At 38.8% G+C, this 16255-nt stretch overlaps 1 protein-coding gene across 1 annotated transcript in view; it reads left to right on the top strand.

Moving 5' to 3' along the window:
• Positions 1–16048, top strand: part of PCDH9 (protocadherin 9) — a 47505-nt gene extending 31457 nt beyond the window's left edge. The window contains exon 3 of the mRNA XM_063952917.1: positions 15128–16048. Within this exon, the coding sequence (XP_063808987.1) occupies positions 15128–15148 (21 nt within the window). The 3' untranslated portion in view covers positions 15149–16048. The remainder of the gene's footprint in view (positions 1–15127) is intronic.
• Positions 16049–16255: the final 207 nt, after the last annotated feature.

Genomic DNA, 16255 nt, shown 5'->3' with positions numbered 1-16255 from the left:
TCATTGCAGCTCATACAGTATGACTGCTACTGATAAGGAACTAATTAGCAAAGAAGAACCTCAACTCATAGACAACTCATGTACTGTACCTAAAGGGCACCATTAGTCTGAATGTTAATTATCATTTATGGCAGATGAAAAGAATAAAGGTAATGTATACACTGTATTGTTCAGCCTGAATGATACATGTGATATGAAGGTGTTATACTGCTTTATGTTATTGTGGATTGGAGTAGTTCATAATGTTATGGGGGATGTGGCTTTCACAATGGGTAAGAGATCCCTATAAAATTTAGTTTCTGAGACCAATCATTGAAAAAAAAAAACCTACACACATCATGCTACAAAGCATTAAATACTAATCAGCTGAATGCCTGAGGAAACATACAGTATGGACTGGAACTTTTATCACTTAAGCTGTGAGTGCTAAAAAATACAGATTTGAATATATCTGATTCTACCCTCTTAACAATAACCCCTACAGCAGTCACTGGAAACCATATCATGAATACAAATTGCAGTTATGTGCTAGAACATGCAGAAATTGTGTAATGAGATCATGGACACTGAAGAGGAATAATGTCAACATTATGGGAGATACAGACCAGTTAGCACAATATAAAAAAGAGAATTACATGAAGACATTCATTTGTTTTCCTCTGAATAGTACTGTAATGAACCATCACCTCTACAAGTTTATATCATGTACAGCGCTTATCCATGGCAATCTAGAAATAGTAGTAGACTAAATCAAAACATTAAAACATTGAAAGGACTAAACTATATCTTTAGGCACATAAACTTTTCAACACCTTAGCAAACCTCCCAACCAAAATGATTTCAGTGGGACAGTCCCACCTTTTGGGTATGGTTCTGCTGTCTCACTCACAGGCCACGGTGTCCTGCAAGCAGAGGTGGTTGGGGGGAGCATTCTGACACTACTGCACAGCAGCAAATGGATTATGAGTGCATTTGCTCTTCATCTGCACTGTGCTGGGCTCATCCCAAGGGTGATGAGTAACGGAGTTGTGACTCACAGTCACACACCCAAAGAGTAATACATTAAGGGGCATGGACAAGATACCACACCACCTTTCATGTGTGCCTAAATATACAGGAAATATACAACTCAACAATAACTGGTTGTCTGGTTTGACTATAACTTTGGGTGGTATTCAATTCTTTTAACCCCTTTCCACACCCCTTTCTGTTTCTGCTAATGGGCATGGTATGATCATTTCAGCTTGCTACCCCCGGGATAACGAGGCGCCCAACCCTTTATGCAGCCAAACCTGATTACTTTGGGCAATAACGTGGATCACTTTAGAAAGGTGATTAGGCATGATATATCATTTAAATATCACCTTCATTGCATCATTTAACCCCTTCAGTGGTGAGTTTTTCAAATTTGGTCACACCTCCCAGTGCAGGTTTTAATTTTTTTTTACTTGTGCGTTGCCACGGGTTTCATGCACATTGTCAGGGGTTTCATGCGCATTACCAGGGGTTGTGCCAGGGGTTTTTTGCTCTGGGATCCATGCTCGTTGCCACAGGGAATGCTCGTTGCCTAGGGGTAGCTAGGAGTGGCCATCAACCATCGATGATTCAAAATCATTGATGATCTATGACCAATGTCGAATACTTTTACCATTATGGGGAGAACCAGATGGTTTCCCACCATTGATGGTTCAGTGTTGCTAAATTTATTTATTTTTTCTAAAAGTGTCAGGGCACAGAGCTTAGCTCCACCCCCTGACACCCACTAAGGGTGTTTTACACCATCGAGGTTATCCACCGATGACCATCCCCTGGGCAGAATTTGCTGGCAGGCACTAGCCCACCAGCACTGACATCCTCCCCCCCCCTCCTACCTTTTACTCCTCTCAGCTTGCAGAGTTTTGTGGAATGACGCGATCGTGTCATGACGCAATCGCATCATCCACCAGGTCGGCCGAGCGGAATGTAAGGAGGAGGGAGGTTGCCAGTCTGCACAGCGCAGCTGGTCCCGGAAACTTTCTGGGCATGCCACTGAAGGGGTTAAATAATAGGCCTGATTCAGAGGAGTTTGCAAAGTTGATGTTTTTGTGATTTTTCACACTCCGCATGTGTCCAGTGCATCTGATTTCACCCTGATAGTTTGCACCAAGGATAGGGATGGTGCTAATGCCCAGTGATACTGAAAATATCTACTTTCAAAAGCGGATGTACAGGGACAGTGTAGCTGCTTATAGACAATATGTCCGATTTTGACCAGAGATGGAGACCCACACTTTCTGTGTGACTGGACCAGGCCCTTTCTGTTTAACAAGATTTGATTTTAGTTGTGGCCATTAAGGTCCATTATGCAATAGCCATTACAGTGGACAGAACATTATATTGAATGTAAAAAGGATGTTGTAGCTACATATGTTGTAATTACATCACTGATGTATTTTAACAATAATTTACAAGCTGAATATATATGAATATAGGCAATGCAGCACCTTTAGTATGCTCCCTTTATGTGCCACAGAAATAGTTCACCATTTTCTAAAACAATTCTATGAAATAATCTAAGAACAAAAGCACATGTACTGTACTGTAGATATTATGTGATAATATGTAAGCAAAAAACAGGAGGCAGTAGAAAATACTCAATAGATGTTGATATAGTGAAAATGAAAATTCTAGATAAAACACAACAGATTTGATTTTACTATGATAAATTTACTGCAAAGATTTTGCTTCAAACATGTGATTAAAGCCTATGGGGAGACCTGAGATAAGAATCTCCAGAAAGATTTATTTCATAAAGTAATACTGAAAAAAAGAAAAATAGCATTTTACAATGTTTACAACGGTACATGTGACATTCACATAGACTGTAGAGTGTTAAAAAATGATCTGTCACATAAGTAACAATACAGTATTTTCATATATTTTTTTAATCTAGCATTTAAGCGTGGTATTTATCATATTAAATAAAGACCAATCAAAGACTGACCTCTAGTAGCAGATTTTTAATCAGGATTTTTTTTCCCAATTGAAGGTCAAAAGAAAGTTTTTCATACATATGCAATAAATTGATTGATTTATTATTATTATTATTATTATTATTATTAATGATAATAATAATAATAATAATAATAATAATAATAATAATAATAATTTAATACTACACAGTTTATAGTAAAATAAGTATTAACTCCTGTGAATAAGATATGCATATACAGTGAGTCCTGATTTCATCACTTCATTGTTAATTAGGAAAAATAGTTTTTGAAAGGATAATTACAACCATACATACATTATTATGCATATTAGAAATCACCACTGTTATTTGTGTTATGTTCATATTATTACAACATTCCTTAACCACTTAACTGACAATTTCCCCCCCCCAAAAAAAAACACTCAGAAATTGTCAGGTTTTTTTTTTGAGTGAAGTCGGTGAAGAACATGAATTTAAACCTATCCCAAATGATTCTAGTTAAAAAAAGAACAACATTTGTTTTTATTTTTATTTTTCCTCAAACATCGAAATATCGATCGGGAGCATCGCAACCATCGGAACATTGGTAACATCGCGACCATCGCGACTGTAGTTTTTAGAGCCCAAACAGGTGCCAGGTACACAGGGGGTATCTGGGGGTGGTTTAGGGGCGCTGATTTACACTTTTCCAGTGGCTGCTATTTTCTGCAGCCGCTGGGGGTGGGGAATCGTGCCGTGCTAACTGATCAGCAATGAATGGCAGCACGGCAACACTGGGGTCTGGTTGCTGGAAGGCTGAGGTACCTTCTGGTCCCTCTGACAGCGGCAGCTGAGGGAAGTCTTCCTTCCTTGCTGCTGCTAACACAGTCTGACTGGTCGCATACTGTGTGACCAGGTCAGATAAAGCACTTGCACGCATGGTCGCATCTGATGCGACCATGCCAGGCAAATGGTTAAACATCAATGTAACCTACTTTACTGTGCAGATATGCCATAAACAATCAAACGTAGTTACATCAATCTATACTTGCAATCTGTTGATATTTATTGTGCTCTTTGGATATAATAAATAATTGTAGAGCATCTTAAAATATAGCTTTAATGACTGTGACTACATGAAAAAGTTAAAATGTAAATTTAAAGTTATTTGCTTTCTGATTTCTTTGTAACAATAAATTAACAATTACTTCAACCCTATTTAGGTAAATGACACAAAACATTCACAGTATTTAAACATTCTTATTGAACAAACTCCTAAATGCTAAGCACGCATTTAGGATAATAGGAAAATGAAGAACATTACCAAGCCCTTTTACAAAGTGGATTTAAGTGTAAACATTGAACTTGGCAATAATGTTTTGTTTGTATACAGAATTATTTTAATGCACTGTTTAAAGAGTAGAAATACAAGATTTTTAAACATTTGATTTCAATATTAACATTGCAAATGTCACAACTCTTCACATTGAATATATGAAAGGACTGTGTAGTTAAGAGGCATAGCATAAATGAGACGACATCATGCAGAGATAGTGCTAGTACCAGCATACACTGGCAGAAATTACAACACTTAAAAAGTACTTAGATCTTAGATGCAAATATGTTTTTGCTGTATTAAGATATGCAAATTTATGTTGTTAACCTTTTTGTTTTAGTATTTTATTTAAAATGTATTTAAGAAAATATATATTTATTATTTAAAAATTATCTGGTGCTATTTTCTTCAAGTAACATTGTCCAAACTGAGTGACCTACTCATAACCATGAGTTGTTCATTATTATTATTATTATTATTATTATTATTATCCATTAATGATAAAGCACCAACTTACTGTATGACAAAACTGTGAATATTGAAAGGCTAGTGGTATAAACAAATTGCATATTGTACAACAAACTGAAATAGATGGCATAGATGGCCCTACCCAAATGAGTTTGCAAGCAGGGTACACTTGATACACAAGATAGCAAATTACCATTTACAGCTGCTGGTAGAGAGTTGTACTTTTTACACATTGGAGAGAGTTGTTGCGCCATTTTATGTATTGTATTAAATTTTGAAAATATTTACCAAAGTCTGTAGATCAACAGGGTGCAATCTTTGATGGTTTTTCAATGCTAATTTTTAAGTGGGGTAAATTAGCCTACCTATTTCTTTCCTGGATCTCAGCATTTTATATGTTATCCTTTCATGTTGCTCACTTCTGTATACTGACCTATTTTCCTTTAGGTTGACTTGTACAAGCAAGCTTCCCAGTTCTGTTGTGTCTCCACATTTTCGTATATGTTAATATTTATGTAATTATAAAAATGCCTTGTATGTATTAAAAAACATATCAAGAGAAGTCGTTATAACTGAAAACATAAATTGGTTTTACATAAGGATTAGTAGAGTGGAACTAATGGCTGTGTTTGTTACTCATTTCCATAACTAGTAACTATCCTGGATCATACACAATGTAAAAATATGCACAACATTCTAAAGTAACTATGCACAAATGATTAAAGGGGAACACAGGCAAAACCCCTCCCTTACAACAAATAGAGTTATGTGTAACACATTTATAGGGTCGCTAGATTGGGAGATACCCGGACTGGCTGCAATCAGTGTTTCCCTGGCCATAACCAAGAACACAGGCACTCTGCCAGTTTTTAAGATAAATGTTGATTTGACCTGTGCCCAAGTTAGAAAGACACGTTTCAGATTTACCCTGTAAGGAATTGTACATAGGTTGTATACAGCTTAGTGCATATTTTCAATTGTCAAAGATATGGGATAATTAGTATCACTGTAATGTACAGTTTTGGAAATTGATAACAAATGCACCAATTACCCTGTAAATCTTTTCTTTAACCTCTTCATATGCAGAGGGTTTTTGTCCCTTTTATTTTATTCCTTGGTCTACATAATTTAACTATATATATTTTTCTCCAAGAAATGTATATGCCGTTCCCTTTTATAAATATTATTTGTGCAAATAATGTCCAAAATACAGAAAAATGTTTGCAACAAATAACAAAGTAGTAGAGTGCAGTAAAGTAAAGATAGTAAAATGGATGGGGTTCAGGTCAAGGCTGAAAAAATACATTTCAGGCTTCTAAAACTAGGGGAGTTATGGAGTGATAGAATAAGCATTTGCCACACAAAATGAATGATTAGGGGCCAAATGTAATACAGGGAGAGTTTCAAAAAGTGAGAGATTTGGTAAGGTTTTGCAGGTTTATTTTAAGTGGTAATCATTTACACAGCAAGATCAGCCTGGTTTTGCAGTGTAAATGATTGCCACTTTAAAAGAAACTGAAAAACCCTACCAAATCGCACACTTTCTGAAACTTTCACTATTACATTTGGCCCATGGTGTCAACATACTTGAGTATGTTTAGGAAGTCAATAAGGTTATTGTTTTATGTTATTTAATGTGTCATTTCTCTTTATGGGGCATATTCAATTAGTCACAAGGTTTACCTCACAGCTAATTATTGCGCCAGCCTAATCCAATTAGCAGGGATTTACTTGTGTATGAATCTAGGAGGGTGTACTTTTCTTTGCAGCTTCATGGGCTGTGAGGTAGAGTCCACAAGAAAATGACACAATTGGGGGTTCACACGCGTGGAAAACCCATTGATTCTGCAATTTATGCGTAAACAGTGAGTTTACATGTGGTAAACTCTGATTTTACATGCAGGGAAAAGGCTTTTTAATTGAAAAGTCTTTCCACTCACTGCACAGTATTTACCAGACAACTGAATATGCCTGTAGGTGTATGTATTTTTTTACTTCTAAATACTTTTTACTTATCATAAAAAAAACTTCTTGTAGGCAACAGATACCATTCTTAGACTTAGTGCAGTGTGGAGCTTTAAATTGCTATTAGGTAGTGGTAATGCTGGGGGGTAAATTTACAAAATTGCTGATTTACAAAAGTGAAGGTGTTGTCTTGGCAACCAATCAGATTCTGACTATCACTTATCTGGAACAGTCTCAAAAATGAATTTGATTGTTGCTATTGTATGTGCAACACCCCCACACTTCAGTATATTTACTCCTAGATGTATTTGTTTTAGCTGTAGGGGAGTCCTATCAGTCCCTCTTATACTGTCTCTGGAGCCCATGTCACACGAATAAATCCTGATAGTGTAATTCTGATTTCAGCTGAGTGGCTTGGAATTCCTCAACCTTTGAATGTGAAAGTGCTTTGAGTTTCATAAACTGCATTCACCAGAGATTAGATAGATGGGTTCATGCTCTGCTAGATCCTATGATAGTGGTCGACATTGGTGTATTAAGAGACATTTGAATTGTCAACTGACATTGCCTACTTGGCAGGCAAGTGGTTAACAGAAGTAATATTTGTCTATGATATTCCAGTCTTACAGATGATTATATTAAATGTTCTCCTTCATCCCATTAGCAATATCTGTTGTTGAGGTTAGCAACAGTTATTTTATTTGGTCAACCAAGACTTGACAGCAGGATGGCACCAATATCACAGCTGACTGATCCCAATAAAGTTATGCTTTATGTGATGTCAGTGTGGCCACAATTAAAGTCTTTTACTGCTGAAAGAAAGTTTACGATGTTATTGTGAAGAAAAACATTTCATTCAACAATTTTAAGAAAAAGGTCAGTACAGCTGGATTATCCAAGGGAAATGACAGTATTTGCACTGTCCGGTTCACATACTATATTCCAAATAAATAATTAGCGTATATTTTCCAAAGGAAATATTTGTATTTTTCTATAATTGTTCCTTACTCCCTTTGCAATTTAATGTACTACCAACATTTCTTCTTGTTACTTGAGATGGATAAGGTAACTTAAGGGTATATTTACTAAAGTGCAGATTTTTGGAAGTGGAGATGTTGCCCATAGCAACCAATCAGATTCTGCCTATTATCTTCTAGTAGATGCTAGATAAATGAAATGTAGAATCTGATTGGTTGCTATGAGCAACATCTCCACGTCTTTAAACCTGCACTTTAGTAAATATACCCCTTATTGTACACAAGTCCTTAATGTCAACATAAGGGGTGTGTGTGGATGAGCAAATTGAAGGTGGGAGAGCAACATTTTTGCAGATAGGATTCCTAACTCATTTTGGTGGACAAATGTATCAAACCTTGGAGAGAGATAAAGTAGATAAAGTACCAACCAGTGGTGCATGCAGGGGGGTTTCTGACTACCCAGAAACCCCCCCTGATGGGTCAAGTTTTTTTTTTATTGTGGGCAGAAACAGCTTCTCACACACAATGCCTCTGCCACCAGCGGCACCTCAGGCAGAGAGCGATGATGACCGAGGCGGGAAACCGAAGGCACTCAGTAGCGATGTGCACTTGTATGCTGCAGGAGCTGTGGGCACTCAGCAGCAACTGGCACTCAGTGGCGGGTGAGGCAGACACTCTGAAGCTTGCATGACCTCTGCAGTGGCGGATACTCTGCAGCGGTGGTAGAGGGGGGCTTTCTGCAGAGGCGGGAGCTACAGGACTTCAGTGGCGGTAACGGTGAAGAGACGGGCACTTGGCAGTGGTGGGGGAGGCATGCAGTCAACAGCAATGTGTGGGAGGTGGGTGTAGATGCTTATATGTGTATTTTTATGTACAGTATGTGTGCATAATATATTTAGATATTTAGTATGAGCTGTGGCTTAGTGTATACATTTCTGATACTGTTACTAGCGGCACTTGCAGGACTTTTAAGATATATATATATATATATATATAATATAAACAATGACTGGCACTCCACCACTAAATGAAGGTTGGTGATTGATACTGTTGAGACCCTTTGAGAGCCATCTACCTCCTCCGCATATATATATATCATATATCTGGGAGAACCCTTTTACAAATCCTGCATTTGCCCCTGCCAACCAATCAGCTAATAACTGTCACTTTACAATCTGTCTTTGAAAAATGACAGAAGCTTATGCATTGGTAATTTATCTCTCTCCACTTTATCTCTCTTCAAGATTTTATAAATTTCCCCTTCACCACCATGCCCGAATGGAGCTTCAATTGAATAGCTCCGTATTGGCTGCCCATGTCATAACAACTGAATCTCGCCCTTAAGAGTCTTTTTCAAATTCAAATGGCCATTTAACCTCTGTGCATGCAAACCCCTTATATACAGTCATAAAACCTATGTATTCCAGAGTGGTTTCATTGTATTCCTTCTTGGCTTTGCTTATTTTTATGAAATATATTAGAGATTCTGATGCAGTTATTACATTTTTAACAGTGCTGTCTGAAAATACAACATAATGACAATTATTTGAAGTCCTTTTATTGATTTTATGTGCTTTAATTGTACTAAAAATACTTTGGCAGTTAAGAAAACACAGTTTCCTCTGTAATTTTTGTATTTCAGTGTTACAGATAAGATATGACGCTTCAAACATGAAATAATACATCATGTTAAATAAGTTAGCATTATTTATAAAATTTTGGGGTCCAGGTGCTAAGCGGAGATAAGGGGGCTGAACAGCTAAGAAAGAGAAAAACTCTGTACATATTGTTTCTCGATATGTACTAAATAAGGATTTATCTGCCTTCAGCTGCCAGCGCTAACAGAAGACTAGAATATTAGCACTGAATCTGGGTCATTTAGTGCTGCCATAGACACCTATGGCAGTGTTAAGTGTGGGTCACTTAACACTGCCATGTGGTGTTACTAAGAGGAGAGCTCGCGTACTGTTGGGTGTTTTCTCCAGAGCTGATATCGCCACCTGTATCTGCTTCGCCACAATGTAGAAGCAGGAAGTGAGCTATGTTTCACTTGGCCGGTTGTCAATAAAGTTTTCACAGAAAAAGTCTCACTGGTGTAGCTGGACAGAAGAGGGTGATCCACTCCACAGTCTCTGCTCTACTGCCTGACCCCGCAGGGGTCTCCAATTTTCCCTTATTTTATGTGTATACATATAAATAGCACACAAATAAAATGATAATAAAAATAATTTAGCAGCTGTAAATTTGTTTAAAATCAGTGAAAACATATTGAAATGACATTAGTGCTCTCAACTCCTCTTGGTTTGTTTTTGGTATCTAATTGTCACAATATCCCACATGCACTTAAGCACACACAGCAGATTCTGATCATATGTAATATGCACCAAACGCTTCTGAATAGATTTTTACAGAGTAGAAACTAAAATAAAAATATGAAGGGCCATCTGGCTTGAATATAACTAAGTGAGGCGAGCGCAGCGAGCCCGCAAGAGCTCATTTGCACTCACCACGCTGTCGGTATGCCGGCGGTCGGGCTTCCGGCACCGGTATGCTGGTCGCCGGGAGCCCGGCCGCCGGCATATCATACCACACCCGCCTCCTGCTGCATTAACAAATAAAGCGATCTATCCCAAGGAAGCAGCAGGAATAGCCACTCTGTCCACATCTGAATTAGCGTCATTGATACTATATATTTGTAATATGTACATCTAAATACACACAATTAACTCTCACACAATACACTATTCAAACACACACGCACTGATAAAAGTCTCTTGCTGAAAAATACAACCTGAACTATTTAACACTAATGAAAATATGTTAACTGTACAATACATTACATTATATGTAAAATTATATAATACGAACAGAGAATAAGCTGAAGGTAAGGCTTGGTGTAGGAATAAAAGGGTCTATTCAGTAAGCAAAATTCTATTTAAAACATGCGGAAACATTAAGTATCCCAGCTATGCAGGAACAGGTAACATAGGGACTAATTCAGATCTGATCACTGCTGTGCGTTTTCGCCCAGCGGGCGATCAGGTCTCAACTGCAGTGCACATGTGCATGCCAGAGATACGATCGGCATCTCAGCGCAGCGATCGCCTCTGCCTGATTGACAGGCAGAAGCGTTCGTTGGGTGGGAGGGACCGCAGCAGCTGCGTGACATCACACGCAGCCGCTGCGACCCGGGACGTGGGGAAAAATGCTGCTCAGGTAGGGACTTACTCGCCGGGTGCACTAGCATCGCTGCTGTGCGATGCTATCACACCTGCGTGGTGGGGGGAGGACCAGACATGCGGGGCGGACAAGCCCTGTGCTGGGCGTCCACCCCGCATGTCAGGGTGGCTGATTGTAGCCATGCAAAATTTTGCATGGCTACGGTCAGTTTTGAATTAGGCCCTTAGTTATCGTCTCCATTATGCCGGTTTCCTACAACATTGCACAGTAGAGAACAACTCATTGCATTTTACAGCGCTTAATGTTTTCTACTATTCAGGTAGCAGAAAAAAGTTAAATAAAATACTTAAGGGCTTACCCTACATAATGCCATCTGAAAATGGCATTATATGAGTAAAGTCTTTAATTCTTCCGCAAAACTGCAGGGACAGCCGCCCAATCAATCCATGCACTCTTCACCTACTCATTCGGTAATTACACTGCTAGTATTTATATGTATATGTACAATACATCATACATAGTATATAGCTCTTTCTGTCACTTCTTACCCTTAAATTCATACTGTTCCCCCCCGACCCGTTCCTTCATGGAAACTCCATTCAGGTGATGGAGGAATATGAGAAGGAGTGAGTTTGTGTGCAAACCAATTTCTTCTCCGTGGAAAAACAAGTTCCAGCGGCAATCACAAGTTAATGAGTTCATGGACCAACCACTTCAATCTAATGGTCTGTGCATGGTCTCTTTAGCACTTAAATCCTTAAGATCGGCGTCTGACAAAGTCCACCATGATGAAATGCGATGGGGCATGGCCTAGCGTGAAGGAGCAGACAGCATTGGTGTAAGCTGCTTGTGGTTACGATTCATGTAACAATTTGTTTGAACGTGATATGCTTACGTAGGTTGAGACCACCGATTGCGGTACAAGGTTTTATCCAGGAGTGTATGAGAAACTGTTTGAATAAATCTTTTATGAGGCACCCAGAGAAGGGGAGTAAAGCCGGTCCCAGGGAAGGGGAGTAAAGTGAAGGCACTATGAGGCACCCTTTTCTACTTTGATTTTTAGAAATTATATATATATACCCCATGGTGGGGGGGGGGAGGGGCAGTAGGGAGGCTCTGTCACTCGCTGCTCTGCTTAGCAGACTATTGACAGGAGGCAGAAGGAGGGCATGCCAGCAGCTCGCAGAGCGCTGGGCATGCCCCCTCAGTGATAAAAATGGGAGGCGTGGCAAGCGGCTGTGGCGTTTCCACAAAGCCACGCCCCTTTCCCCGAGGTCATGCGCCCTTTTTGGGCAGGCGCGCTAAAGGATCCCTCATCCTCCAAGGTAAATGTTGGGAGGTATGGCACAGTGTATATATATATATATATATATATATATATGCTGTAAGGAGATGGGGCATGCACAGAGAAGGCAGTCTGCAACTTCGCAGGGACAGCATTGATGAAGAGAAGTTTTTTCTGCACAACAAGGAAAACTTTGGTGAAAATTAAAGTAATGGTATCTATGTTGGCAGAAAATATTTGTGCCAATTTCAGCATTATTGCTGAATAGACCCCACAGTTAGTTACTACTTTGTACTGTGCATTGATTTATATTGATACCTATGTTTAGATGAGCATTGGTGCATGTAAAACCCATATACTGTATTATAGCTTAAAAGGGAAGGGAAGGTCTAAAAAGATATTTTGATGGGCCATATGTGGCATGTAGCACACCAAATAAATTACCCTGGTTAGGCTATATATAATTATTGAACAGATGCTCCCAAAATAGCAATGAAATGTGAGTGTATATAAAAGCACAAAATATATAGCAGCTACAAAAATATATTGAAAACGCCATAACATATTAAACTACAAGCAGTAAAGTAATATAGATACACTATTACTAAAACATATTCCCCAAAGAGAACAGCTACAAAAAGCTTGTAAATAATGTAGCTGTAATAAAATAAATCCATTATTTTATATGTGTACAAAGATGCCTCTGTCTATCAGTAAAGGTTGTCTTCCATATTTTATTTGTTCTGTCTTTTGTCTTCTTTCCATCCTACCTTATGCTGATTATTTACTCACCTGACAATGGTTAATTGCTATGCTGTCACCATGTTTTCCTGCAGAGCATTATCACAGGTAAATAGAAGTCACTTTCATTCCTAGATTTTCATCTCATCAATCTAAAGATGTAACTGACAGAGGTAAGGGGTACTTAGGAGTCTTTTTATTGGTGGTAAAACTATGAAAAAAAAGTTTCCCCAAAGAGTTGAATACAGGAGATATCAGAGATAAGTACTGCCGGATACCACAATCCCCATTATTCTGTGCTCTGGCCCAATTTACCAAGCTCCAAAAAGCTTAGTTGGCAAGGCCATCTTAATGTATGAGTACACTGGGCAGCTGCGCAGGGCCCCGCAATTGTAGGGGGCCTTTGAGCAGGGAAGGGCTGGAATGGGAAGCATCTTGGGAGGCAGGTAGAGAATTCTGTTTGCCCATTCTGATTGTGAATTACACACAAGCAGAGCAGCCAGGCATCATCTCTACCTGCCTCCCATGTCCCATGCTGACAGAAAATGTCTGTCAGCATGCTGATTATGGATGGCTGGAGTGCTGACAGCCATTCACTGTGGAGTGACAGCATGGGACAGCAGGAAAGGTAACAAAATGTGTTGGCAGGGCCCCCAGTTCATTGCTTGCATAGGGTCTACAATGCTGTTTGAATGGGCACATAGGAATTTCTATAATGGGTGCAGTGTGTGCAGTGCACACAGACCACGCCGCACACCCTGCACCCATATATTATACTTAGCACTCTGGATTCCCATGGCGGTGACCCTGCAGTGTCGACACAAATCACTTGAAAAATGTCTGCCACGGCCATTTCTGAGTGAGTTGCATATGCGCACTGGAGATGTCTCCAGGAACAAAGTGTAGGTGCCATGTTCCCAGAGACCAGGCGCAGTAGACTCTTACATTATGCAAGAATCTACTTGCTGCTGGAGAGGAGGGGGCCTGCAATGGAGGCTGCATGCAGGTCCCCTCCTTTCCTGGATGGGTGTGTTAGCTGGCCCCATTACTCATGCCATCTTTAAGTGGCATTAGCTGCTTCATCCCTTTTGGTGAAAACATCTCACAAGAGGGATCTTCTGAATCTCCATACCTCCATTAAACGCTGATCGCTTTCTTTTATGTGTTTGACCAGGCATGTGGAGTGTCCTATTAGGTGATAGCAATAGCTAGCACTTTACTCCCCTTCCCTGGGACCGGCTTTACTCCACTTCCCTGGGTCTCAGACAGATTTTATTTGGCAAATTTGCCTTCTAAAATAATTTCTGATATCTGTTTCATGCGGTGATAAAAATTGTTTCTTATTTGATACCCACTGACACCAATGCCATATACTGTATACCCCTTAATGATTTCCTATTAACAATACAGTCTATGTCTTACTTTCCATATCACAATGTTCTTTAATGACATCACTATGTAAGCAGAAATCAATGACTATACAGTAACCATCTCAATGCAAAGTGTAATACTTTCTCTGACCACAATGGCCAAAATGTTCACATTTTAGTAACTCTACTCCATCACAAAGCAGCTTTATTGTCCACTGTAACAATAATATGTTTAAAACTATAGAACAGATAAATGATACCAATGGATCAAATCATGGAGGTCTTGTTTCATGTCAATGCCTGCTTTTTTGTGGGGCCTGACCGGAACTCAATCACCTCCAACAAGATCTGCAGCCACCATTACTCCTGTGCAGGGCAGACATATGCTTTTCAAGCAGTGCTAATGCTTTGATAGTGCCAGTGCCAGTGCCAGCAATAACCACTCGTTTGAAAAGCATAATACTACCGATCATAGTATGTTGCCTCTTGCACTGTGTATGGGGGACACTGGTACCAAACCATCAGTGGAGGATTTTAATAAGGGTGTTTTAGTCAGTTACCAGGGGTACAGGGCAGTGTGAAGCACAAATAATTCTCTTTAAACCTCTATGGTGCAAGTTTGAACTTAAATAGAATTAAAGTGAGCTTTGGCATGGAGAATACCGTAATGAACTTATTGGATATGTTTTTGCTTCGTTTTACAATTACTTGTTTGCATTATAATACTTGCTCTACAACAACTCAACTCCAATCCTCAGTACCCCCATCAGGTCATGTTTTCAGGATTTCTTTAATCAATCACAGGTGCATTTATTTATTTTGCTCGGTCAGTAATTATCCTACCTGTTTCCACAGACAGAAATCCTGAAAACATGACCTGTTGTACTTGAGGATTGGAGTTGGGAACCACTGCTCTACACGATAAGTCAACTGGAGTGTATTCTACGGAATTATGACTGTTTAGAGGACTGGGGAGCGATGAATTGGGGACCAATGGTTTGATCATCATGGATTGGGAACCGATGGTTTGAGCATCACCAAGGGTCAATGGTAGTTGTAATTCACCACTGGGTCTACTGTCTTTTCTGTTTACTGTATACATTTATTATTTACAATATAATGTTTATTTATTGTATGACAGCTGAGGATGTATGTACTGTAAATATAGAATGATACTATTAGTATAACTCATTCTGTATCTCTCCATTTATTTTGGTCCATAAATGTCCAGGAAATGCACAGCACAAATCTAGCTTATTGATGAGTTAAGATAAACTATACAATTAAATGCTATACACTTGTTCTTTCATATATGCATCCTACATTGATTTAAGTGTAACAGTAATTTGATTATATGACATGTCACATTTTAAATCAATTTACCACTGACAATATAAATTTACCCCAACTATACGACACTTATAAATATCGTGTTTGAGGCATGCTATTTTACAGTAATGTACAGTTACACGCATCAATAATAGAATAGTGTTGCACTAATTATGCAAATACAGTCCTCACAAGGCAGCAATTGTTTTGTTTTCATTGGTTTCTCCATAAAATACACTTAGAAATAGATATTTATTTCAATCTGTTACTACAAGAAATCTGTACCTGTAAAAGACAAAAAAATAATAATTATGTAGACTAAGAGATAACAAAGTTATTACAGGTGAAGGTGATACCTCTTAAAAATGTGGAAAGTCTGGTTGCTGAGAACATATACAAATTGTATTGTTATTTCTCCTTTCAATATTTATAGTAATTAAAACTAGAACTGAATTTTAAATGCACATGTATGTGTTTCATTTAATCAAAACTAGCACCCATTATCTGTGCCACCTGACATCCATTGATAAGAAACAACTATCCTGGTTTTTAATGGATACAATAATGTATTTAACTGTGTGAAGTTCTGTTTCCTCTCTAGACTGTCAGTGTAGAAAATCCCTAGCTGGCTTATTTGAATGATATACTGCAATG

This window comes from Pseudophryne corroboree, chromosome 2 (genome assembly GCF_028390025.1).
Source record: "Pseudophryne corroboree isolate aPseCor3 chromosome 2, aPseCor3.hap2, whole genome shotgun sequence".
Lineage (NCBI taxonomy): Eukaryota > Metazoa > Chordata > Amphibia > Anura > Myobatrachidae > Pseudophryne > Pseudophryne corroboree.
The sequence above is the reverse complement of the archived record's forward strand: the minus strand, read 5'-3'. Positions and strand labels throughout refer to the sequence as shown.